Genomic DNA, 20,122 nt, shown 5'->3' with positions numbered 1-20,122 from the left:
TCAAAGGCAGCCTAAAGGGAAACCAGTGTGAACCGAATTTAACTGTAACATTATACGTTTGTCGTTTCAATTCATACTTCTAACGTATACATTCTTCAACCGTATAGCGCCACACTTTGGTTAAAAAGCGTTACATTTTGGCGTACTCGGCTTGCGGAAGTGACGCGTGTAGGAGCTTCTGTCTGTTTGTTTTTCTCCGAGGTTTCTGTCTCTACCTTATTGACCAACGTTATCGCAACAAATCAGATTTTATTATCGCATCTCATCCCAAAGGTACTCGACCCAATTAATTTTTTAAAACAGCGATTTCGTGTGCTATGGCACGCTCTCTTAGCTGTCTTGCTAAGCGTAGCCAGCTGGTGCACACAGCCTGGCAGTGTTTATTTTTAGCAACAGTCGCGACTAACGATTGTTAGCCGCTCCGGCTAGCCATTAGTGTGTTAGCTCGCTCTCATCATCTTCAGGATTCTGACAGGTAATCTGATCTTCACCATGGATATCGGCTCTAAGTGTCCTCGTAATTTCTAACGTCTGATTGAAGTTGTAGCGTTGTAAGGTTCAGTAGCTAGGCCGAGCCTTGATCTTGCTAGCTAGCGTTACCAAGTTGAATAAGCAGATGCTTTCGGGGTGCGGAGCTTTCTGTTTTGCTCTGTTGTTAGTAACTAAGTTGTTATTTACGGGATCATAGCCGGACGATCGCGTTTACTAGACTCTAACAGACAGCAAACCAGTTCTAGACTTATGTGTCACAGGTTGGTTAGAAACAAATTAGTTATTAGCAGAGAGAAATTAAGATATCTGCGTGCCACAAACGTGACTGTGTGTGATTTTTTTCACTTCCCTACTTTGTCTTTAAAGACTAAAGACTTTGTCTTTATTTAGTAATTTCCTCTTTACAGAAAGAAGGACCTGACTAGTTTATTCAGTGGAACTACCAACGGATTCTGTATTACAATTCAACCTTTTCGCGTAAATTATTTTAGAATGTGATCTGTTGGCCAATCTAAGCATGTTACGGGCTAGCTTTCATCTACTAGCAACGACATTAAATATGTATCTTTAGCCAGAAGTCAAGTTCCTCCAGTTTGAAAAGAGGAAAGGGGTAGCTCATAGGGCAGTCCTCACATTTGGTCACCCTGCTCTGTGAAATACCCCACAGGAGCAATTACTCCCTCCACAGAATGCCACAAGGATTAATTCCTGTAAACTACATCAATGTTTGTATAAGGAAACACAATCAATATCTTCTTCTTTCAAGCTGGAAATAGATTGGAAGAGTTATAGAATATTCACCAAAAACATTAGTTATGTATACATTTGCTGCAAAAATCTGCATACTGCACATTTAAATACCTCTGCTTTTGTTTTGCATTTGCGGTGAAATTGGCAGCACTGTAGAGTTAAAAACCAGAGACAACTATGGAGTTACTTTTCTGCCACAATTTTCAAATAAAATAGTAAAATCCACAAGCAAAATGTGCAAATGTCCAAAATATGTTGCAAACACAAATAATGAGCACTAAATTAAGCTAAAATTTTCTACTTTTAAACTACATATGTTCTTGCTACTCATTTTTACTAATATTAATTCAAATTTATTGCTAATTTTACCAGTATTTGCCTAATTTTTTCTGTATGAAACAAAAATATCAGTAAATAGAAAAAATGAAAGCAAAGACTGGCAAAGTAGGTAATACAATAATATTGAAATGGGTAGTGATCTTTTTAGAAAACTTAACTCTCATTGTTTGTATTTAACATTTTGATACTTAACAATTTGCTTGTGAATTTTATGTTGTTATAAACTTTTATCACAAAATGAACTCCAAAAAGAACACCTGCTGCTAATTTCATACATTTTTTTTGTCATCTTCGATGTGTACATCAGGAGTATTTGCGGATTAAAGGCTCTGCTGCCTAATAATGGGGTGTGTCTTATGTGTAGAACTCACTGATGTGAGTGACATACAGTGCATAATGGATTCCAATATGTTGCAGTAATCCTACCCTGAATCACCTGCCTTGCCAAGCTTGCGGTTGTTTTGGTTAAGTTGCCTCATGCCTAATCGTCATGTCTAAATTTATTTTGTATCATGACTCTTTAGTGTTTACCCTAGTTGATTTACACTTAACTGACACAAAAATGTGGATATGCTTGCCATTTAATCTGCATTTCTCTGTTAATCACATGATATCTTGTGCTTTTGTTGTAGTTGTTTGACATGTAATCTGACAAAGCACTTTAATTAGTCTGTCTCACAAAGTACATTTTGACAAACACATGAATGAAATTAAGTCTTACAGTCTTTGTGACATTGTGTCACTGATTCATTTCTGGCTAGCATGGACAGGGCACGTGTCATAACCAGATTTAAACAAATTTGAAAGGTTATTGCCAAATTTTCAGACTGATGAGACACTCCATTCAATAAGGTTAATAAAATCCTTATTGGGGGGAAAAAATTGCACAGTTGCCACACTTTTATGATAAAGCGTAACTAGTAAACTAACTAGTAGATCAACTTGGGTGTAAGCTCTGTTTTAACCTGCGTATAAACACAGTCATGAAAGTAACTTTTTATCATTTGAGAAATATTGCTAAAACAACCTTTCTGTCTCAGAATGATGCAGAGAAAATTGTTACTTCATTTGTTACAAGCAGAATTTATTACTGTAATACTCTTCTAACAGGGCTTATTAAGATAATAATACATCCTCTCATACAAAATGCAGCATGGATCCTAACAAAAGAAAAGTAGAGCAGTTATCAGTCACATATTAAAAGAGCTACACTGATTGTCTGTCTTTTTTTTCTTTGTTATTATTATTATTATTATTATTATTATTAATAGTAGTAGTAGTAGTATATGGATAATATCAAAGTTTGAGCTTTTTTTTTTAACATGAAGTTACGCTGGTGATGCAGTGATTCTTTACTTAAATCTGCTAGACACAAACGCCAACCAACATGTTTTGTTTGGAGTAGCTTTGTGGTTAATAATATAAAACATAAAATATAATAATGATGGTAATAAAAGTAATATATAATAATTTTAGTGGTTGATATTTTCATTATTGGAATTTTAGCCCCTAAAATTTGCATTGGACACACATTTTTTACATCACTAGGTTGAAGCAGACCTATTTTGCATGGTTTAAAGAACAGGTTTGAAAGCTATCAGATGTAAAACTGCAAACCTTTCTGCACAAAGTTTTAATAATGATATGAGAAGCACAATCTTATATTCTCTCAAGTTCTGTTTCATAGATTTAGTATTGACCAGGGACAGTTACAGAATAGGGGTATTAGTTTAAGAATTATGTCTACAGCCACAGGCAAGATAAGACCCATATTTACAGACAAGATGCTACAAGATGTAGTAATTTTGCAGTTAACATGCTGTGTAAAAAAAGTGTTTTTTAATTTATTAATGAAATAATAATATTGTATGTGTCTCTCTTAAAAGATGGATCAACAGTCTCAGTCCTATATGTTTGCCAGTCTCACACGACCCCACTCAGAGCAGCTGCTGCAAGGCCTACAGTTGTTGCGGCAAGACCATGAGCTGTGTGATATTGTACTGCGAGTGGGAGATGTCAAGATCCATGCCCACAAAGTGGTCCTGGCCAGCATCAGTCCATACTTCAAGGCTATGTTCACTGGCAATCTTTCTGAGAAGGAGACTTCAGAGGTTGAGTTCCAGTGCATTGATGAAGCTGCATTACAGGTGATAAGAGTTTGGTTCTGTCCCCTTTTTTCAGTTTGCAAAAACAGGTTAATACTTGGTTAAAGCTGTCTTAATCAGTTATTACCCAGATATACTTGCCAAACTAGCCCTTATTTCCAAAATAACCTGATGACAGGCTATGTTATTTAAATTTTTCAGCGCTGTTTTCTGTATCTTTTTCAGGCCATTGTGGAATATGCCTACACAGGAACAGTTTTTATTTCACAGGAAACAGTGGAATCTCTTCTTCCAGCTGCCAACCTCCTCCAGGTCAAACTGGTGTTGAAAGAGTGCTGCAGTTTCTTGGAGAGTCAGTTGGATGCTGGGAATTGTATTGGTATTTCTCGTTTTGCAGAAATGTATGGCTGCCACGATCTCTGTCTGGCAGCCACTAAATTCATCTGTCAAAACTTTGAGGAGGTCTGTCAAACAGAGGAGTTTTTTGAGCTGACCAGGGAAGAGCTGGACGAGATAGTTTCCAATGACTGCTTAAAAGTGGTCACAGAAGAGACAGTCTTCTATGCCCTGGAGTCATGGATTAAATATGATCTGACAGAGAGGCAGCAGTACCTGGCTCAGCTCCTCCATTGTGTGCGGTTGCCGTTGCTTAGTGTTAAATTTCTCACCCGCCTCTATGAGGCTAAGCACCTTGTCCGTGATGATCATGCCTGCAAGCACCTTCTTAATGAGGCTCTCAAATACCACTTCATGCCTGAGCACCGGCTTTCGTACCAGACAGTGCTGTCTACAAGACCTCGCTGTGCCCCCAAGGTCCTTCTTGCGGTGGGAGGCAAAGCTGGGCTCTTCGCCACTTTGGAAAGGTAACAGTGGAACCATTGCGTTTCATTTGTTGTGTGTGTGTGTGTGTGTGTGTGTGTATATATTTATATACCTGTATATTTTTATTTATATATATATATATATATATATATATATATATGTACCTGTTACATTGCTTGTTAGCACAAATAGCAGCCAATCACATGGCTGCAACTCAGTGCATTTAGGCATGTAGAGGTGGTCAAGACAACTTGCTGAAGTGCAAACCGAGCATCAGAATGGGGAAGAACAGTGATTTAAGTGACTTTGATCGTTGATGCAAGACAGGCTGGTCTGAGTTTTTCAGAAACTGCTGATGTACTGGGATTTTCACGCTCTAGGGTTTATAGAGAATGATCCAAAAGAGAGAATATCCAGTGAGTGGCAGTTGTGTAGACGAAAAGGCCTTGTTGATCTGAGAGGTCAGAGGAGAATGGGCAGACTGGTTTGAGATGATAGAAAGGCAGCAGGAACTCAAATAACCAACCAAAATCTCTGAGGAATGTTTCCAACACCTTGTTGAAAGTATGCCATCATGTGAGACATGATGTCCCAGATGTGCTCAATTGGATTCAGGTCTGGGGAACAGGCGGGCCAGTCCATAGCTTCAATGCCTTCATCTTGCAGGAACTGCTGACACACTCCAGCCACATGAGGTCTAGCATTGTCCTGCATTAGGAGGAACCCAGTGCCAACCGCACCAGCATATGGTCTCACAAGGGGTCTGAGGATCTCATCTCAATACCTAATGGCAGTCAGGCTACCTCTGGAGAGCACATGGAGGGCTGTGCGGCCCTCCAAAGAAATGACACCCCACACCATTACTGACCCACTGCCAAACCGGTCATGCTGAAGGATGTTACAGGCAGCAGATCACTCTCAACTGCGTCTCCAGAGTCTGTCACGTCTGTCACATGTGCTCCCTGTGAACCTGTTTTCATCTGTGAAGAGCACAGGGCGCCAGTGGCGAATTTGCCAATCCTGGTGTTCTCTGGCAAATACCAAGCGTCCTGCACGGTGCTGGGCTGTGAGCACAACCCCCATCTGTGGATGTCGGGCCCTCATACCATCCTCCTGTTCCTCCTTGCACAAAGGTGGAGGTAGCGGTCCTGCTGCTGGGTTGTTGCACTCCTTCAGCCTCCTCCATGTCTCCTGGTGTACTGGCCTGTCTCCTGGGCCAGCCTCTGGACACTACGCTGACAGACACAGCGAACCTTCTTGCCACAGCTCGCATTGATGTGCCATCCTGGATGAGCTGCACTACCTGAGCCACTTGTGTGGGTTGTAGAGTCCGTCTCATGCTACCACAAGTGTGAAACCACCAACATTCAAAAGTGTGTCTTGCTAATTGCCAATAATTTCCACCTGTTGTCTGTTACATTTGCACAACATCATGTTAAATTGATTGACAATCAGTGTTGCTTCCTAAGCGAACAGTTTGATTTCACAGAAGTTTGATTTACTTGGAGTTATATTGAAATATAACATTTCTGCAAATATTTTATCTTTGCCTGGGACAACACTGTAAAAATGAAACTTGGGTATAACTTAAAGTAATCAGTGTACAGCTTGTATAGCAGTATAAATTTACTGTCCTCTGGAAATAGCTCAACACACAACCATTAATGTCTAAATAGCAGGCAACACAAGTGAGTACACCTCACAGTGAACATGTACAAGTTTTGCCCAATTGTGCCATTGTCCCTCACTGGTGTAATGTGACTCGTTAGAGTTACAAGATTCCAGGTGTGAATGGGGAGCAGGGCTGTTAAATTTGGTGTTTTGGGCACAATTCACTCATACTGGCCACTGGATATTGAACATGGCACCTTATGGCAAAGAACTCTCTGAGGATGTGAGAAATAAAATTGTTGCTCTCCACAAAGATGGCCTAGGCTATAAGAAGATTGCTAACACTCTGAGCTGTAGCGTGGTGCCCAAGGTCATACAGCATTTTTCCAGGACAGGTTCCACTCCGAACAGGCCTCGCCAGGGTCGACCAAAGAAGTTGAGTCCACATGTTTAGCATCATATCTAGATTTTGGCTTCAAAAAATGGACGCATGAGTGCTGCTAGCATTGCTGCAGAGGTTGCTCAGTGCTCAGACAAAAGCACAAAGCATCAGTTCAGAGTCTGCATAGCTGTCATCACAGAAGGGAGCCTCTTCTGAAGCTGATGCACAAGAAAGCCCGTAAACAGTTTGCTGAAGACAAGCAGTCAAAGAACATGGATTACTGGAGCCATGTCATGTAGTCCGACAAGACCATGGCGTCCAGCATGTGTGGTGAGGAGTACCAAGACAACTGTCTCTTGCCTACAGTCAAGCATGGTGGTGGTAGCACCATGTTCTGGAACTGCATGAGTGCTGCCGGCACTGGGAAGCTGTGGTTCATTGAGGGAAACGTGAATTCCAACATGTACTGTGACATTCTGAAGCAGAGCATGATCCTCTCCCTTCCAAAACTGTGCTGCATGGCAGGACTGGCCAAGTATGTCTCCAGACCTAAACCCAATTGAGCACCTGTGAGGCATCCTCAAGCAGAAGGAGGAGGAACGTAAGGTGTCTAGCATCCAACAGTTCCATGATGTCATCATGGAAGAGTGGAAGAGGATTCCAGTAGCAACCTATGCAGCTCTGGTGAATTCCATGCCCAAGGGGGTTAAGGCAGTGCTAGACAATAATGTTGGTCACATGAAATATTGACACTTTGAGCACAATTTGGAGACTGTGAGGTTTACTCACTTGTGTTGCCAGCTACTTAGACATTAATGGCTGTGTGTTGAGTTATTTTCAGAGGACAGTACAAGCTGTACACTTATTTAGGTTATACTGAAGTTTTTGTTCTATAGTGTTGTCTCATATAAAGATGATAAAATATTTGCAGAAATGTGTGGGGTGTAATCACTTTTATGAGGTACTGTGTGTGTGTGTGTATGGCACATCCAGACAGCAGGGCATTACAGTAATATAATAATACAGTCCTAGGGTATTAATTGCATGAACTAGCTTCATGCATTCATAGATGGAGAAAAGCTGTTGTAGTAATATTGGTTACATGTGTTTCGAGGGACTGATTGGGATCACCAGGTTTTTTTTTTTTTTTGGACAGATGTACCTGACGCAACTGAGTTATGTTAAGTGTATAAGTTTATTTCTAGCAGCTTTTGTTCCAAGAAGAAGAAACACATCCTGAGTTGTGTTTGAGGAAGTTATTCGACGTTCACCATTTTACCATTAAAGGAACAGCTTGGGAAAAGTGTTCTGGATGAGTCAGAGTGTCAGACAGGATCATGAGCCTGAAGTTGGAGGTTGATGGTGTAATTTTGAATGTGGTCAGTTCATATGTACCACAGGTTGGTTGTCAGTTAGAGGAGAAAGTGTAATTTTGGAGTAAGATGGATGAAGTGGTAGATGGTGTCCCTAGAGAGGAGAGATTGGTGATTGGTGGTGCAGACTTCAATGGACATGTTGGTGAAGGGAACAGAGGGGAGGAAGAGGTGCTGGGTATGTATGGTGTGAAAGACAAATGCAGAAGGTCAGATGGTTGTAGATTTTGCAAAGAGAATGGAAATGGCTTTGAATGAACACATATTTTCAGAAGAGGGAAGAACACAGGGTGACATACAGGAGTTGGGGGAGGTGCACACAGGTGGATTATATCCTTAGCAGGAGATGCCACCTAAAGGAGATTGGAGATTGTAAAGTGGTACCAGGGGAAAGTGTAGCAAGGCAGCATAGGGTGGTTGTCTGCAGAATGAGATTAGAAACAAAGAAGAGGAAGAGAGTGAAGACAGACCCAGAGATTAGATGGTGGAAGCTGAAGGAGGAGGATGGTTGCAGGCAGTTTAGGGAAAAATTGCAACAGGCCCTTGGGGCAGTGAGGAGCTACCTGAGGAGTGGGAAAATACAGCTAAGGTGGTGAGAGAAACTGGCAAGAATGTGTTTGGTATTTCGTCTGGTCAGAGGAAAGAAGACAAGGAAAGTTGGTGGTGGAATGAGGAAGTCCAGGAGAGTTCAGAAGAAGAAGGCAGCTAAGAAAAAGTGGGATAACCAGAGAGATGAAGGAAGTAGGCAGGAGTACTGTGAGGCTAGTTGCATAGCAAAAAGATGGTGGCAAAGGCAAAGGCTCAGGCCTATGATGAGCTTTATGAGAGGCTGGAGAGTAAAGAAGGAGTAAAGGACTTGTATCGTTTGGCTACACAGAGAGATAGAGCTGGAAAGGATGTACAGCAGCTTAGGCTGATAAAGGATAGAGAGGGAAATGTACTAGTGAGTGAACAGAGAGTGTTGAGTAGATGGAAGGAGTACTTTGAAGAACTAATGAATGAGGAAAACGAGAGAGAGAGGAGGACAACGGGGGGAGAGATAGTGGATCAGGAAGTGCAGAGAATTAGTAAGGTGGAAGTGAGGGCAGCTTTAAAAAGGATGAAGAATGGAAAGGCAGTTGGTCCAGATGACGTACCTGTGGCGGTATGGAGATGTTTAGGAGAGAAGGCAGTGGACTTTTTAACCAGGTTGTTTAACAAAATCCTGGAGAGTGAGAGGATGCCTGATGAGTGGAGAAGCAGTGTATTGGTCCCCATTTTTAAGAACAAGGGTGATGTGCAGAGCTGCAGTAACTACAGAGGTATAAAGTTGATGAGCCACACCATGAAGGTATGGGAAAGAGTTGTTGAAGCAAGGCTAAGGCGAGAGGTTCAGATCAGTGAGCAGCAGTTTGGTTTCATGCCCAGAAAGAGTACCACAGATGCAATTTTTGCATTGAGAGTGTTGGTAGAGAAGTACAGAGAAGGTCAGAAGGAGTGACAAATGGTTTGAAGGTGAAGGTAGGGTTACATCAGGGATCAGCTTTGAGCCCCTTCTTGTTTGCAGTGGTGATGGACAGGTTGACAGATGAGGTCAGGCAGGAGGCTCCTTGGTCCAAGATGTTTGCAGATGAGAGTAGAGAGCAGGTGGAAGAGAATCTGGAGAGGTGGAGGTTTGCACTGGAGAGGAGAGGAATGAAGGTCAGTAGAGATATGGAATACACGTGTGTGAACGAGAGGGAGGCAGGTGGAAAGGTGAAGATGCAAGGAGTAGAGGTCGTAAAGGTGGATGACCTCAAATATCTTGGGTCAACCATCCAGAGCAATGGACAGTGCAAAAAAGAGGTGAGGAAGAGGGTGCAGGCAGGATGGAGTGGGTGGAGACGGATGTCAGGGTTGATGTGTGACATATGTGATGTGTGGATAGCAGCAAGAGTGAAAGGGAAGGTTTACAAGACAGTAGTGCGTCCTGCTATGATGTATGGTTTGGAGACTGTGGCTCTGTCTAAAAGACAGGAGGCTGAGCTGGAGGTGGCGGAGATGGAGATGCTGAGATTTTCGTTGGCAGTGGACAGGATTAAATGACAAGATTAAAAATGAGCAGATCAGAGGGACAGTGAAGGTGGAGCAGTTTGGAGATAAAGCCAGAGAGGCCAGGTTGAGATGGTTTGGACATGTGTTGAGGAGGAATAGTGGATATATTGGTCAAAGAATGTTGGAGATGGAGCTGCCAGGTAGAAGGAGAAGAGCTAGACCTAAGAGAAGGTTTATGGATGTAGTGAAGGTGGACATGGACATGGTTGGTGTGAAAGTAGAGGAGGCAATGGATAGGGCAAGATGGAGGCAGATGATCCGCTGTGGCGACCCCTAAAGGGAGCAACCGAAAGAAGAAGAAGGACTGATAGGAGCTAATGGATCTGCGAGGTTTCTGATAAATCTCCTAGCCTAGGATTTTATTCTGCTTAACATGAGAACATGGCAAAGAGCATGTGTTACGATTTAAGCAAGCGGTGTGGCTGCAATAATGAATGGACCCTTTTATTTTCAGTAAAGCCAACAGTCATTTGCTTTAACTGATTTAAGAATGATTAGATGAATAGAACAAACTTGAGACTTTCTGAAATTTTGTTTAATTTGTGCAATAGAGTCTCAATTGGGTGCGTGGCAGCTACTGACTGTCCTGCTCTGAGAAACTATGAACTGTGCTATTGGAAATGAGACCAGTACCCTCCAGCTCAAAAGACCAGGCTTGCCCTCTAAAGTCGACCAATTATCTATAAAGCTCACATTGTTTTCTGACTTGCTCACTTGAAACGAGATATGAAGACAGGAAAGTTAATCTCAACAACCTTGTTAGCAAGATAAAAGAATTTAGAAAGAACAACCAAAAGCAACTAAGCAATAGAATGGCAGAAATAAGTCGAATAAAGATTAGACGAACTTGCAGCATTCACTGAAGGAGCATAGACATATATACAGAGGAGTTGGTCACAGAAATGCTAAAGCTACAAGAACAGCTTTGTTTGTGGCTAAGAAATCAAGAAGGCCATTCCACATGGTAGAATGCAAGCATCTACAGTGTGCCTGAGGGTTCTGAAGACAATACCACCATGGAGGCTTTCCTTGAGGGATTACTGAAAGAATAAAAGAAGAGATTATAAGGCTTGCTTGGGCTAAGAAGAGCTTCACATGGCGAGGTCATAAAATAAATATCAACCATGACTTTGTTCCAGATGTCCTAATGGAGGGTAGGTTTAAACTGATTTTCCCAGCAAAACTGAGAGTGTACTACAGTGAAGGAATGAAAGAATACATGTACTTGGCTGCGAGGGATATGCTGGTCATGGTCATTGAAACACCATACTCATGGAACATCAAAAGCTGCAGTAGCAAGCAGAAAGACTAAACATGTTGGTAAATGAGAGGTTGCAAGCTACAAAGAGAAACTCCTTCAGGTGACTTGAAGGATTGTGCTTGATTGTACTGACTTTGGTTGGATTTTCCCCGGTTGATAACTGGAAAATTCTAAAAATGTTGTGACATGGAAGTGGTCATGTCATTTTTTTTTGTTTTTGTTTATTCTTCTTTGGGTTTACAAACATTGTAGAGGGTCCTTTCGATTCATGGTATAATTTTGAGATACAAATTGAACAGTACTATGAAAGCATACAAGGCAGGGAAGTACGACCAAATTTAGAATAAGATCGTTTAACGTAAATTGAATTCTCAATCTGTTTGAATGCACTTATATTTTTACAGCTGAAAAAGCTCATATAACCTTTTTACCGGAAGCCTACCCTGAGGCGTAACATGCAAAATTAAATAGATTAGAGTTCAAGTATGTGTTTTCATCAGCATACAGATCAGGTAACAAACCTGTGGCAATCTTGATGAATAAAAAACGTTAACTTGCTTTATCACTTAATCCGCTATTCTGTTTAAATACGCCCCTGCTGGGTTTAGGTATTTAGGGATCCATATTTCTTGAACTTTGCCCTCTCTTTTCCATAACAATTTCTCACCTTTGATTTGATAAATTGAAACTGGACTTACAAAGATGGAAGTCTCTTCCCTTATCACTTATTTGGAGAGTAAATGCTGTAAAAATGAATGTTATGCCTAAGTTTATTTTCTGTTTCAAACTATTCCTCTACTTCTCCCTAAATCTTTTTTTTTTAAACTTTGGATCAGCTCATCACTTCCTATATATAGGATGGAAAGATTCCCAAAGTGAGGAAATCCTTGTTGCAGAGATTCAAATTTGATGGGGGGCTTGCCCTTCCTAATTTTCTATTCTATTACTGGGCAGCCCATATTAAAAAAGTCTTGTGTTTGCTTCATTCCCCAAATTTGCTGTGGGTTAAAATTGAAATTCACTCCCTTTCTTCATCTTCAGTATCTGCACTTCTAGCTTCCTCCTTACATCTCATGCTTACTGATTTTACCATCAACCCCATAGTCCTCTCTACCCTTTGGATTTGGATTCAATTTAGGCGCCACTTTAAATTTATGTCACCTTCATCGTCTTTGCCTATATTGGATAACCATTTTTTCCCACCCACCCTGAATGATGCTGCTTTTATTACCTGGCACAGCAGAGGTATTAAATCCCTTCATGATCTTTCTAAAGATGGTATTTTTTGTAGCTTTGCTCAGTTATCAGCTGAATTCATCCTGCCCCCTTCCCACTTGTTTAGATACTTGCAAATTAGACACTGTGTCCCTTCTCTTTTTTTGGATTACATCCACCTACCTGTTGGATATCCCTTGGATGACTTCCTGTCTTTAGATCCCTTTCAAAAATTTTGTATATCCAACATCTATTCGAAGCTTGTTCATCTGGACCAATGTTCCACAAATAAAATTAAAAGATCTTGGGAATACGAGCTGGGCATTGCCTTAACAGACCAATGGTGGGATAAGGCTATCACCGAGGTGCGGGTAAGTGTACCTTGTGCAAGATTACAATTGATTTAATTTAAAGTATTGCACAGAGTTCACCGATCTAAATCTCAGCTATCAAAATTTTATCCGAACACCACCAACGACCAATGTGATAAATGTCTTGCCCCACCGTGTAATCTGAGCCATATGTATTTTTTTCTGTCCCACTTTACGCAGGTTTTGGCTTGCTTACTTTAAAACTGTCAAAAGATCTAGGCGTGGACATCAAAATGAGCTGTCCTTTAGCAATATTTGGCTTTTCTGCAAATTTACCCCTGCTCACCAGTGGACAATTGGACATTTTGGCATTTACATCCTTATTAGCGAGGCACTTCATTTTCTTGTTAGGAAATCTCCAAAACCCCCCTTAATTTCAAGGTGGCTTTGCGATGTCATGCACTTGATAGGATAAGGTTTACTCTGAGAGGTAATACTGCTGCAAGTGGAACCTCTTGCTTTCTTATTTCAATTCTCTTCAGACCATGCCAGATGACTGACCCCCCCCCCCCCATTCTATTTTATTATTATTATTATTATTATTGTTTTTATAAAAAAAATGTATCATGTCATTTTTTTGTATGTATTTATTTATTTATTTATTTTTATTTAATTTTTTTCTCCTCTCTATCCCAATTCTTTAATCATATATTCTCATATTCATTTATTGTGTTAATTGGGTTGTTTGTTTAGTAATGTAAAATTTACTTTGGGGACTGGGGTTATTAGGTGGGTGCCTCTAGGGGTAAGGGTAAGGTGAAACTTTTACGGATTTTCCCAGCTTTGTAAAAGCTCTTGGCATCTGAAGGAGGGTGATCCAGTCACTGAAACTGCATTGTTTACACTGAGCATTTCTGTGGTGTATGATAGCAAATGGCCAGTAAGAGCACTTTATAGATTAAAAAGAAGCCAATGTGTCTCCTGACGCACAGACAGAGATGACCGGCCAACCTTGGCATATAGTATACAATGATGGCTGTTGTAGGGGTCACCAGTAATGAATCATAAGGCAGCATATATGACTAGAGAGACAAAGAGATTTCAAAGTAATTACAGGTGCATATTTGTATAACACGTCACCATAATCCAGAACAGACAATAATGTTGTTTCAAGGGCTGTGATTTAAAACATTGATTCAATGTTAGCAGCTTTGGAAAACAATATAAAAGTCTCAACATTTAAAACTAGTTAATCATTGAAAAAAGCCTATTGTAGGACAAGAATGCTGCAGTTTTATCTACTGCAGTACCAGTATAGTCAGTCGAACACTACAAGATAAGTGTCCTCAGCATATAAGTGTACTTTGCAGTCAACAATTGAGGTGGCAAGGTCATTTATATACATATTAAATAATATTGGTCTAAGGATTGAACCCTTTGTTATTGGAAGTAGCTCTGATTTATTCTGTCCTAGGCCCACACACTGCTGTCTATTGGAGAGATCTTTTCTAATCTAGTTAGTAGCCCTGAGATCGAAACCAAAGTTTTGTAGGCTTTTCAAGAGTAGGGAATGATCAACTGTATCAAAGGCTTTAGAGAGGTCAATGAAAATGGCTGCACAACGTTTCTTTTTATTGATGGCACTGAAAAGGTTATTTAAGATGAAAGTAGCTGCAGAGATCATGCTGTGCTTTTCTCTAAAAGCAGATTGAATTTCTTTGCAGAAATGCCTTGAGTTGATAATTTACTAAGGTTTCTAAGATTTTGGCCAAACATGACAATTTTGAAATAGATCTATACTTATGAAGATCAGTGGCATCACCTCCTTTGTGAAGTGAGTTATATGTGCTGAATAGATAGATTGAAAATATATGCAATATGTTTTGAAATAATTGGGGTCACAAGCATTAGAAAAAGGGGTCCAAACTGTCCTCTGTACGTTTTTGTATTGATGGTGTTAAGACCATATATTTAAATTATAGGCTGTTAAAGTGATTGCTGCACATTGTCCACACTGTAAAAGCAGTGTGGACAAAGCAGCAGCTTTCCAAAGCAGGTAAGAAAAATATGAATTAGAACGAAAAGACTACTACTGTTATTTACTATTCAGACATTACTACAATTTAGAAATTAAAGTAAATATCACAGTAAAGACACAAACAGTTTTATAGAATTATTTTGTGGAGCAATGAATTATGTGAGACTACCAAAATTATTTCTTAGAATCAACAATATATACAACAAAAATTGATGCAAGAAGGTTATTCGGTCAGAACTGTAGAAGAATGGGAAAGTATCTGTTCAGTTCAATGGCAGGCAATTTCCTCTGATAATTGCTGGAAAAAAATACAAGTTTTTTAAAAAAATTTTTATAAATCCATCAGAAAAGAAGCACTTTTGTTCTTCAGTTAGCTCACAATATTGGAGGGAATGTGGAGAAACAAATGCATATCACTATCATATGTTTTAGAGCTATACATTTATTCTTAATTTCTTGTATGAAAAAACACAAAGTAGCAGAGCTAGTGCTATTTAGTTTTGAAGTATTGTATTTGTGTCTTCTGCCTCCTCAGATGAATAAAGCAATAGAAAATACCATTGTAGAATTATATTAGCAAGTAAAAACTCTGTAACTAGAAAATGGTTACAGTCACAACCACCAACCAATAAACTATGTCCTTGATGTGCTTAAGATTACTTTTTGGCATGGACAGACTACAGCCAGAAAAATTCTGTACTGGGCAAACTGGATTGAACATGCAGGTGTGATTCAGGCTGACTGCTTTGTTTGCTTGGTTTCATAGGTAGAATGAAAGCTGTGAAATGTCCATCTCCTAATTAGATTTAAGTTTTTGAATTGTTCTGTTTTGTTGTAATACAGAGCTTTTGTCCTATATGACTAAATACAGAAGAGCACATGCAAAGGAAATACTCAAGCAAATTGGAATTTCATGTATCATTTATTGTTATTCCAATAGAAATGGCACAGCCTTATGGACAGCCTGTGCTGAAAGTGTGAGTGGGAGTAGTGTGGTTTCCCATCCTAACAGACTGAGGCCTGAGGAAAACCTAAAATCCAGCTGCAGACTGTGTGACTTATTTCTAGGGTCTTGAGCTTCAAAAGTCTAGAGGGGATAATTGTGTTTAATGCTGAACAGCACTTTTACTTGTTTTTGTTCTCCAGATTGTTCAATGTAATGTGCATTTCCAGGTAGATCACCTCTTTGGTAGATTTGTTCAGATCATAGTTGAGCTCATGAGGATCCAGAGTTCTAGGGAGGCAATTTTTAACACAAGACTAGTCTTTCAAAGCACTTTATTATGATGGGTGTGAGTGCAACTAGGCAATAGTCATTGAGTTATGTGATGTTAGGTTTCTTTGTTTTGGGGATGATGGTTGTGACTAAAGCAGGTGGGAACAGCAGATGGCTTTGAAGCTGGCAGAGAATGAGATGAGTTCAACTGAGAAGGAGGTATCTGTGGCCAATGAGCTAGTGACTTTGCTCTTGTAGTCATTCGCTGCCTGGATTCCCTGTGTCATGCACCAATAGTCTGAGTTTTTGATGAAGTGAATTTGAATTTAAGAGCTGTAAAAAAATGCACAAATCTGTCCCATGTTTGTTCACATCTACCTGAGATTCTGTGGTGCCTGATGTTCTGAACATGTCCCAGTCTGTGCATGCAAAGCTGTCCTATAGTGTTGATTCTGCGCTTTCTCGCCACAGGCACACTTATGGTACTGTACCTTTAACCCATTTCAGGTGCTGCCAGTACATTGGTTTCCATGAGCAGTGAGAGAGTCGCTTTTGGTCACTTTTCCTGAATGGCAGAGTAGTACTGTAAGCATCCTATATATCCATATGAAACATGATCTAGTGTGTTTCTCTCTCTGGTCAGACAGAGCACATGCTGGTTGAATCTGGAGAGGAATGTACTGAGATCGGTCTCATCATTGAAAATGGCACATTAGTGCAGAAAGTACTGAAGCGAAAAGTGTAATAATTTATTTTGAAAATGAATGGGAAATGTAAAAGTAATTCACGAAGTAAATGTTTTAATATAGTTCAGAGACTTAAAAATGTACTTTAGTAATTAAGTGCATGTATTTTATTACTGGTCACCATTGCATAATAACTAATAAGATGTGCATCTTAAGAAACAATATTATTTCAAAGTGAGCTGAAGTAATAAGCATGACAGCCACGCAGAAAAAGTGTTGTGTCCAAGGAGTTACTATTTTAATTTAACTTGATCACTTAAATAAAATGTATATCATGGCAAAATTAAGGAAGGAAGTACTTTGATTAAGCTTTATTTTTTTCTCTTTGGCAGTATGGAGATGTACTTCCCTCAGACAGACTCCTGGATTGGGCTGGCCCCACTCAACGTGCCCCGCTGTGAGTTTGGAATTGCCGTGCTGGACCAGAAGGTGTATGTCGTGGGCGGCATTGCCACACACATGCGACAGGGCATCAGCTACAGACGCCATGAGAGCACAGTGGAGAAATGGGACCCAGACAGCAACACCTGGTCCTCTGTGGAACGGATGGCAGAGTGTAGGAGCACGCTGGGAGTTGTGGTGTTGGCAGGGGAACTATATGCACTTGGGGGATATGATGGCCAATATTATCTTCAGTCAGTGGAGAAATATGTAAACAAGGTCAAAGAGTGGCAGCCGGTAGCAGCCATGACTAAATCACGCAGTTGTTTTGCCACTGCAGTACTAGATGGTATGATTTATGCCATTGGGGGCTATGGACCTGCTCACATGAACAGGTAAGCTGAATACTTAAAGACTGCAACACATTTTTTCTGTATGAGTTTGATTGATATGTATCCTTTAGATCAAGATTTTAGTAATGTTTTTCTTTGCATCCTTCTCAAATGTAAGACCTAATACCAAGATAAAACCATTAGAAATGAGCAGGCTGCTGTCGCATATTGGAGTAATCTGAAATCATCTCATATTCGTACGAAATAGTTATTTCACATAAGTTGTCCAAAAGAACAAAAGTTGTCATTTCAGTGTCACTGTGCACATATCCAAAAAAAATAGGCTCAACTGTAGTATTTGATATTTCAAAAATTTTAAATTAAAATTTTACTTGTCAAAAAAAAACCTTACTGGTCAAATTGTAATTGAATTCAATCAAATTTGATCCCAAGCAGAAATTTAACACTCAATAAAATAATAATCAAATAGGCTAAAAAAAACATAATCCAGAATGTCGCATTATGCCCATACTAATGAACTGATTTAATTGCGGGATTAATTGTAATAACATTTTCCCACCTAAATTGTATTGTGCAGCTGTGTTTTCATAAAAAGCAGGTCAGATATGGTAGTGGTTGAAAACATTGCCTGTTAGTGTCACAAACACTGTCACAAACACAGTCTAAATACCAGCTAATAGGCTGCTTGAGGTCAAAACCAGAACAGAGATACTAACCAATGAAATACAGAGCTCAAAAAATACAAAATACTTCATTTTGAGAAGCAAACTGATGGAATATAAAGGGAGGGAGCATGAATGTCAAGGGCATGAGTGAGAAGGGGCAGGGGCAAAGGCGGTTATCAGTAGAACTGGAGAGTAGGCCCCAGCTTTTAAAGCTTAATTCTGAATATTACTGAGTATGTGTTGAATGCTAAACAAAGTTGTGGTCTCATGTAGGGTATTTTTAATATGATTTCTGGTCTTTTACCTCAAACACAAAATTTCTGTAACGTCCAAGTTAGCGAGATCTTGTATTTCTTTCCCTCTTTCAAGCCAGGTTGTGCCAAGGTATGCTACTTTATAATATCCTTGGCTATTTGTGAACTTTTCATTAGGGTAAATCCAGGGGCTATTGAAATTTTTGATTAGATTTTTTTTTTGTAAGTATTGTGACTTGATTCAGAATCTGTATAGAGAGAATAGTGATTAATCTAAGAATCAATCATTTTTCACGCTTCTAATATTAATATAAATGTTAAAGTAAACTTAGAAAAAAATCTTTCCTCAAAATAGCAAAAATAAAAACGTGTTACTAAATTCATGCAACATAAAAACATTTTAAATATACTGTCCACAGAGCGGTCAGACAGAAAACAGTAATTCATACATATTTTACAAAGTATATGAAAAATATTTAAAACCTCCCCACAATCAAGCAAATTTAAGATTATATGACATTATTATTGATCTTTATTTTTGTCTGTTACCATAAAGACTGGTTCATTTATCCCTGTGTACATCAGTGATTATTAGTTAGTTATTAGTATTCCTAAGTTATCCAACACCATAGTGCTAAGGCTTGCATATCCAACATTAAAGGGGAATTCCAGTGACTTATGAAAATTGCAATTAAACGATTAAGATGTTAAGAGTAATTCCAGTGCTTCATTACTGAGTTTGAGTCAGAAAAGTGGTGATGATGGGAACCAGGGGTTGTATTAAAGAAACATTTTAACTCTGAAATCTTATCTGTTTAGTAGGGCTGGGCGATTAATCAGAAAGTAATCAAAACCAACATTCAGAACCTCTTAACTGATGTTATATTGACTATCTCGGTTATTTCAATGCTTTTTTTTTTATTGTGTTAACCCTTTCCACACACTGTACATTCATGTACTGTCCCCTTAAAAACTTAATGGTTAATGTGTTCACACAGCAGGTAAAAGTGTCCCAAATCAGATTTTCTCACCAAATCTGATTTATTTATTTAATTTATTTATTTTTTGGCTGTTCACAATACCTTTAAAATGTGATCTGTATGTAAACTATGTTTCACATGGCTCATCCAGAGGTAAACAATCATGACTATGAACAAACACGAGTCGCTCCAAGAACTTTCAGTTTCATCTTCGCCAGCCACACAGGAGCAATCATGAAGCTAACTGACAGCTGGCCTCGCCATAAAAAGGATGCAGTCACTTATTTGGTGCGCATCCTCGTACTCTTTAAACTTTCAGACTTTTCTTCTGTTCTTTGACGTAGCAGCCTCGCTGGGCAAAAAACACCCAAAACAAAATAATCATTAATTAATTGTAATTGAGGTAAAATATTCAGTTAGGTCATAATCGCCAAGGACAGAAGCTATAACAGAATAAAATTTTATAAGTTCATAAACTCTAGATAAAAAAATAGTATTATAGAGGCATCCTAACTAGACAAAATTTCCAACATTTCAAAATTTCTAACTTTAGGACAACTGCAGTAGTGTCCTATCTGTTTTAAATGTTATTTTGTGCAATGACATGCAGCATAATTCACTATGCCTAGTATAATGACATTACATTTATCTACATTGCGAAACAGGGGTTTTATGTGAAATATTTTTTTTGCTTATCATCATCATAATCATCATCGTTAACCTTTCAGTCAAAATAGGGTCGCGGTAGCAGTTGA

At 39.3% G+C, this 20,122-nt stretch overlaps 1 protein-coding gene across 2 annotated transcripts in view; it reads left to right on the top strand.

Annotated features, from left to right (window-relative positions):
* LOC108436997 (kelch-like protein 28) overlaps positions 1–20,122 on the top strand; it is a 35,706-nt gene continuing 15,584 nt past the window's right edge. The window contains exons 1-4 of one of the 2 annotated variants that reach the window (XM_017713797.2): positions 1–273; positions 3,468–3,728; positions 3,912–4,549; positions 17,067–17,510. In XM_017713797.2, coding sequence (XP_017569286.1) covers positions 3,468–3,728; positions 3,912–4,549; positions 17,067–17,510 — 1,343 coding nt within the window. In that variant the 5' untranslated portion in view covers positions 1–273. Of the gene's footprint in view, positions 476–3,467; positions 3,729–3,911; positions 4,550–17,066; positions 17,511–20,122 lie in introns of both variants that reach the window. The other variant, XM_017713796.2, reaches the window with a different exon arrangement.

Source organism: Pygocentrus nattereri, chromosome 10 (assembly GCF_015220715.1).
Source record: "Pygocentrus nattereri isolate fPygNat1 chromosome 10, fPygNat1.pri, whole genome shotgun sequence".
NCBI lineage: Eukaryota > Metazoa > Chordata > Actinopteri > Characiformes > Serrasalmidae > Pygocentrus > Pygocentrus nattereri.
This window is presented reverse-complemented; position numbering and strand designations above follow the sequence as displayed.